Here is a 6897-nt window from a genome sequence, read left to right as displayed (position 1 = left end):
CGGTATACAGGAACTCAGATACGACCCCCAACCGTCGTGTTGACGTCACGCAGCTGGCACGACGATGCTGCACGGAAGGGTGAGGCTGTGTAGTACTCGCCGGCCACGTGCATACATACCCTCACGTACCGACTACGTTGCGCCATTGTCGTCAAATGCGGCGGAGCAAGCCCTCTCTATAGCGAGCGCCCTCAGCGGCGAAGTGAGCATCCCATAGAACCGCCAGTGACTAACTCGCACTTCGTGGTCGCCCCAGCTTGTCGCAGATGTCTTCGCGGAGCCGGAAAAGGACGCGTGGCCACGTTGTGCAGATGGGCAGATGGGCGGGTGGTTACACGGTGTAATCTCGCGCCGCCACGTCGTCGTATCCGGATGTCGCCACGCGATAGAAAAGTAACCGCGACGTGCAGCCAAGAGCAACGTGCGGCGCTCTTTGCGTACGACGACAACGCATCCGCACGGCGCTTGGAGCTGGCGCTTATGGCATGCGCGGAATCGTTTCTCGAATGTGTTTGACGTCGTCGAAGAACGTGACGTAACTCGACATTGGCACGCTTTTACGTTGCTCGCAAAACAGACTGAAACGCAGCGATTGATCGCCAGTGCGCTGCTTTCCACGAGCTCTCGCGGATCGGCACCTCTGTACGGCAGACGCTTCGCCCGGCGTTTGCATCGTCCGCATCCACGCTCTCACGCTGTCGCACACGAAACACCCTTCGTGGATGCGACCATGGACGCCGCGGACGTAATACAATAAGTTCTCGTTGCAACGGCAACATACCCCGCGGGCGCGTTCGACGCGGCGTTGGATTCGCTTTACACCCCCAGGAACCTCTTGGCATTTCAACCGCTGTGTCCGTTAGCGCCAGGCTTCCAAATGGCTGCGCTGCACTGTAGATGCGATCCTTGCATCGACCTGCGAGGTGAGTGTGCAAAGCTCCCAGCACAAGGTTATTCCAAGGCCATAACATCGACGTAAGATGGATGCCCTTGGTTATTTGGCATCGTGTAGTCGCGTCTGTGCATGGCCTGGCCACGGACAACGGGAATCCCGTTCATGTACATGCGTGGAGACTCAAAACCAGCTCCACCACTGGCAACGATGAGATGTTATTCGCTGGAGAAATCCGTCGTCGAACGTTACGAATCGCAAAGACGCTAGAAAGCTCAAACACCCCTTGACCCTTGAGTAAGGGTAGCTGCGATGACACTGCGACACTGGCCCCGCGCAGTCGCTTTACAGGGAGGTCTTACGCACCTGCGCTGCCTCGCAGGCTCGCAACGAGTGTTTCGCGCCATAACGCTCCTCGTGTCACCCGAGACGGCCACCTTTCGCGGTATGTTGTTTACTCGATTGATTAAGCCCTTGCTGCAGACCACCCAAGCGACGCCTCGCGCGAGGACGGATTGCTCCGTGACCACATCAACTTCATTCTGCCCTCGTCTCCTCGACAACTGGGCTCTATCGCCGACATTTAATCGCAACGCGCTTGGCGTCAAATGTCCATCGTCATGACCGATGCAGTGTGAACTGTACCTACATTGGCGCGCTGTTCATCAACAACGTAACCAAAACCATATTCCATCATGAGGCACTCAAACTAGCAGGCCTCGGTCCAGTTTGGACTTCGTGGCAGACAAAATCATAATGGCACGAATAAAGAACGGCTAAATTATTCCTAACGTTAAGTTGATTGAGGACGAGACCGGAAGGTATCATTGAGAGCACACGAGGCTCTCGTCACGTCCCCACGACGTGCTGTTGCTGCCATCTGTGGTGCTTTGAAGGACGCAATCCAAAATCGCGTGGTCCAAGTCTTCCAGTGACGACGTCGTGCTCGAGCTGTCCGAGTCGAACCAATCTTCGGCTTGCAAAAGGACGAGGAGGTCGGGATCGATCGCCGGCGCATCGTTGAGAATCTGCTTGGAGTGGCGCTGGCAGTAGCCCGCAATGCGCGCGAGGGACGTGCATTCGCCAAACTTGCACTTGCGGCCGCCGCCGTGGCGCACACAGCGCTGGTTGGCGTGCGCCAAGTTGACGCAGCCTTCTTCGATGCACTGCTTCTTGAGCCCGACGATCGCGTGGCGCGAGCAGTAGCCGCCCGTGCGCGCATTTGTCTCGCAGTTGTCGGCAAGGCACTGCTTCTTGCCGCCGTGGCGGACGCAGAGGCCGCGCGCGTACACTTGGTTGAAGCAGTTTTCAAACGAGCAGCACACTCGGCTTCGATGAAACGTGCATTTGGTGCCATCGGGCATCGCGACGTTCGTGCAACCGTTAAAGCAGCAGTTGATTGTCGTTGCGTCCATCGTCGGTGGTTGGTGGTCTGCCCGAGACACTGAGATTTTCACAATGCGGTCGCAAGTATCTTTTCTTCCATATCACACGACAACGTGTAGACCACGCGACAACATGTTGTGTTTCTGTCTCTTTCGACATCGACATCGATGCTGGCGACGGCAACAGAAGCAAGAACAACTAACTCGTCCACGGAGTGAATTTCATGGCCCAACTCCGGATACCATGAGTGATGGTCGTTTTGTTGTTTTCCCGACTTGTGGACCGCTGATCCGGTTGCGTGATTGGCAAAGCGCAGCGCGTTTTACAAGCCCACCGCAGTGCAGTTCTTCGTACCAAAGTGCACATTTACGCATGGACACACTTATCCGCATTGTGTCGCGTCGGACTCGAGCAAATGCTGCCACGTAAAAGTGAAAGCGCCGTAGCCCACCACAACACACCCGTTCTAACGCACACAAGTGCTGGAATCCCAGTCGCAACTACGCGAAGAGCTTCAGATATTGCGTCGCGAGCACGTTCAAACGACGAGAAGAACGTCAACGAATGCTGTCGACTGGTCGACACGACACGTGCAATTGCAACTCTGGCAGTGTGCAGCTCGTGGATAACATGAACATTAGTCCGCGCGATTGGATAAAGAGGGCGAGCCCGAGCCTTTCTCTTGTTGGAAGCACGTAGAAATGCAAGTTGTTGTGGCCTGCTTGTGGCAAAATTGTTGCACGTTGAAAATTCCGAGGAGGCCCCAGTCGGCCTTCGTGCGTGGTGCACGCATCATTCCAAGGACGGCATCGATAGCCAAAAAAAATGTATGTGGAATCTATCGGGTCCTCGTACATGTATATACGTTATTCTTGGCTGCGGTCGCTTGTATCGATCGGCGCTGGCGTCCAATGCGGTCTCGACGTCGTTTCGTTGCCGGGCCACGCGCCGCCATCTTATCCGGATCCGAATGCAGCGCCAGATGGTGCAAACTGCATGAGTTGTTGAACAACGTCGCTGAGTTGTTTCCTGCGATTCGTCCGCGCCATGGGCACCTACGCGACTCTGTGTGTAGCTCATTTCCATTTTCGCTCCAAGACATGCAAACGACGTCCTCCTCTCAAGAGATCTGCCGCTTCAACGGGTGTAGCAACCCAGCGATCGACGGCTTGGGCAAGTGCAACTTCCACCGCCACCGCCTTCCGTGCTCCGTCGCGCGCTGCAACAACATTGTGTACGCCCGCCAGCTCTGCGTGCGCCACGGCGGCAAGCCCAAGTGCGCCCACGACCACTGTGATGCGAACGCGCGGCCCGGCGGGTTTTGCTACCGCCACACCGAGGTCCGCAGCAAGCGCCTCTGCTCGCAGCCGCTCTGCACGAACGCCGCGCACGCCAAGGGCTTGTGCGTCCGCCACGGCGGCGGGCGTCGCTGCTACGTCGACGGCTGCAGTACACTGGCGCGCAAGGGCGGCTGCTGCGTGCGGCATCGCCAGGAAGTGACGTGCGCCGATGCATTCGACTTGGCCTTGGATTGGATCGACGCGATCGAGCCGCTCGACGATGCCATTTTGGACTGCTTGATCAAGACGTGTGCGAATGACACGGCGTCGTCGTCGCCGACCACGATCGATGTCGAATGGTACGCGTTGTAAAGCCCTTTTTGTAAAATGCTAACTTATCACGTGATTCTTTTCTTGTCGCTTGCCGAGTTCGCGCATGTATGAGTTGCTAGCGCGTATCGACAACATCGCGCAGTATACAAATGCAGAGTATGGCTGGGTCGGACGATCGTTTTCAGCATACCAGTAAATGGATCTCGGCATGATGACTACTGATCGAGTTGTCGGCTTTCACAACTGAACGCACGGATCTTGGATTCTCTAGGACAAGTAATGCGCTGCCACACTTTGATTCTCCGTGACAAGTAAGGCCCACTAACCCGAGCACCGCCAATCGTGGCGGGCCAATAGGTATGGATGGCAGTTTGAACTCGACCGGAATTCCACTATGCACCTTGGAATCTGATAGTTAACACTCTACGGGGGGTACAGTGCACGTCGACGCAAGACTGCGTTTGTCGCGATCTAGGGACATACAAGGTCGAGCGCAAGCGAGCAACTCGGTCAAACGCGGTGTCCAAGCACCATCAAAGTACAGAGGCGTTCCTTCGAGTCTGCTCCACTGGAAACCAGGCTGCGTTCGAGGGACGACAACGCTGCACGACATGGCGGTCCATATGAGTTGTTTGCCGCGCAAGTATCTGTGCAAATCCAGTCCGCCAGCACCATTGGTCTTGACCTGGCGTACTGGAGCGCGCGCAAAAGAGGCTGGCAGCTCACGTCATTTCTCCATTTCACACAACATGCGCGCACCGTCGTCCACGAGCTGTCGCTTCAACGGCTGCACCCAGCGCGCCTTGCCGGTCCTCGGCAAGTGCGAGTTTCACCGCCATCGTCTCGTGTGCCACATTGACGGCTGCAACAACATTGTCTACGCGCGCCAGCTTTGCGTGCGCCACGGCGGCAAGTTGCAGTGCGCCCAAGACGACTGCAGTGCGAACGCCCGCATCGACGGCTACTGCTCGCGGCACGCGCTTCCTACCGCCAAGCGCGCGTGCTCGGAGCCCCACTGCCGGAACCTCGCCCACTCTCGGTCCAAGTGCGTCCGGCACGGCGGCGCACGGCGTTGCGGAGAAGAGCTTTGCGTAAGCTTGGCACGAACGGGTGGCTTTTGCCGCCGCCACAATCCATCCAAGGTGTCGCTACGCGCAAGCCCCGTCCAAGTCGATATGGCGGCCAGCGATGACCTGCAGGAGCTCGACAACAAGATTTTGCAGTGCCTACTGATCGACTCCCCGCGGATCGAGCCGATGACACCACCACTTAGTGCATTGGAAATGGAAGTCTACGATTTGTAATCGAGCGCGAGACAACTAATATCTCATATGAATATCACTGTGCACATGTCGTTGCCTGGTTTCAATGGTGGTGCTGTATAGCTAGCCTCGAGGACGCAAGAAGCTCAGCGGACATTAGAAGGAGAAGCGCTAAGCCCGAGATAACTACTCATTACTGGCTCTGCCGAGAACTGCGCTCTCGCTCTTTATCTCGGCCCAAACAAGCGTGGCGGCATGCTTGTTACCGTGCGACGAGCTGCTGATATATTTGTCGTGATGCACAGGCCAGTAGTACATGTGGTCGTATGATACTGTGCTGGCCACTGGGGGAGCTCACAGCTGGACCGTAAGGTAAGGTATGTCTGTCAAGTGGAACGAGGAGAACATGTAACTATTGCAATTGGATTTTTCCAGGCAGAGCGAAATGGTGATTTGGCGCAACGATCTATAACACGTATCGAATCACCGGTGCCAAAGCCGCATGCACCAAAGTGCAGCGCGATCTAGCTTCTTTTAGCTTGGGTGAACTAGGAAACGAAGGAACAGCATTCTAAAAGCGGCTCAACCCAAGACGAAACGTATGTTGAATTGGATTCAATTGCCATGTATAACTTATAAACGTAGAAAAGAGCACCGGGGACGCATTACGCGATGTCCTTGTATACACTATCGCCCGAGGCCACAAGCCCGGTCGTCGTCGTGATCAAGACAAAGTCGAGAATGAGGTCGTCCAGCGTGTCCATGGGCATGGCGTCCTCGATCCACGTGTCGGGAACGACCTCGTTGGTCGCGACGGCGTCTTTGAGCAGCTGCTTGGAGTGCCGTTGGCAGTAGCCTGCGATGCGCGCGAGCGTTTCGCACTCGACGAGTTTGCACTTGCGCCCGCCGCCATGACGCACGCACTTCTTGCGCGAGTGCGCAATGTTGGCACACCCCGCCTCAATGCACTGTTTTTTTGTGTTGACGAGCGAGTGGCGCGAGCAGTAGCCGCCGGTGCGGGCGTTTGCGTCACAGTCCGTGGCGAGACACGGCTTGGTGCCGCCGTGGCGAACGCACAGACCACGCGCGTACACTTGATTGTTGCACGTACTCACGGCGCAGCAGAGCCGGTTGCGATGGAAGGCACATTTGTTGGACTGCGGCATAGCTGGCTTGGAGCAGCCTCGGAAGCAACACTGCGCGTCCATTTTGGTGCGGAGGAAAGACGATGAAATGGAAAATGATCGGATGGTCTTCTTCCACAAGGAGATCCATTTTGGACAATATCGATGCATGAGATCGACCATTCAGCGCACTATGGCGCGCATGAGTGATGGGCCCTGAAGTTTCGGTAAGCCCCATACATGGACCAGTACAGTGCTTGGTGCACGTGGGCTTGAAATAATTGGCGACAAAGGTTGAAGATGAATAACGGCCCACTGTTGCGCTCGACCTGTCATCCCAAAACTGGCTTGTCCCACTCTTGGACCTGATCAACTCGCCGGAAATCCGGAAAACGCCAAAAATTCAGCAAGTTCGGACCGCCGCCGTTTAGTTGTACCGAGCCAAATTGCACTTTGCGTTGGTACGCGAGATCGTGGTAGAGACAAAGGCAAGCCACGATCCTTTCTACCAGTATTCGGAAGAGGTAACTCGCGTCGCTAATGAGGGTCGACCAGGCGGGGTGCGTGGACACGACCAGACATGGTTTCGCGCTACCTTGAACGCCTTGTGGCTTGTGGCT

General features: G+C 56.2%; 4 protein-coding genes across 4 annotated transcripts; 2 read left to right on the top strand and 2 right to left on the bottom strand.

Annotated features, from left to right (window-relative positions):
- Window positions 1–1650: 1650 nt before the first annotated feature.
- On the bottom strand, window positions 1651–2307 carry SDRG_16231 (hypothetical protein; the record flags this gene model as incomplete). Its single annotated transcript, XM_008622432.1, has 1 exon — window positions 1651–2307. The coding sequence occupies one exon, from the start codon at window positions 2305–2307 to the stop codon at window positions 1717–1719; it is 591 nt and encodes a 196-aa protein (XP_008620654.1). The 3' UTR covers window positions 1651–1716.
- Window positions 2308–3298: 991 nt separating this feature from the next.
- On the top strand, window positions 3299–3975 carry SDRG_16230 (hypothetical protein). The gene has a single exon (XM_008622431.1). The coding sequence runs from the start codon at window positions 3379–3381 to the stop codon at window positions 3928–3930; it is 552 nt and encodes a 183-aa protein (XP_008620653.1). The 5' UTR covers window positions 3299–3378; the 3' UTR covers window positions 3931–3975.
- A 664-nt stretch (window positions 3976–4639) lies between these two features.
- SDRG_16229 (hypothetical protein) lies at window positions 4640–5239 on the top strand (the record flags this gene model as incomplete). The annotated part of the gene is made up of 1 exon (XM_008622430.1): window positions 4640–5239. A coding segment is annotated over one exon (556 nt), but the record flags the coding sequence as incomplete, so codon positions are not given.
- A 508-nt stretch (window positions 5240–5747) lies between these two features.
- SDRG_16228 (hypothetical protein) lies at window positions 5748–6458 on the bottom strand. Its single transcript, XM_008622429.1, has one exon. It carries the CDS (start codon window positions 6446–6448, stop codon window positions 5819–5821), a length of 630 nt encoding a protein of 209 aa, XP_008620651.1. The 5' UTR covers window positions 6449–6458; the 3' UTR covers window positions 5748–5818.
- Window positions 6459–6897: the final 439 nt, after the last annotated feature.

The sequence above is a fragment of the Saprolegnia diclina genome, assembly GCF_000281045.1.
Source record: "Saprolegnia diclina VS20 unplaced genomic scaffold supercont1.119, whole genome shotgun sequence".
In the NCBI taxonomy this organism is placed as follows: domain Eukaryota; phylum Oomycota; class Saprolegniomycetes; order Saprolegniales; family Saprolegniaceae; genus Saprolegnia; species Saprolegnia diclina.
This window is presented reverse-complemented; position numbering and strand designations above follow the sequence as displayed.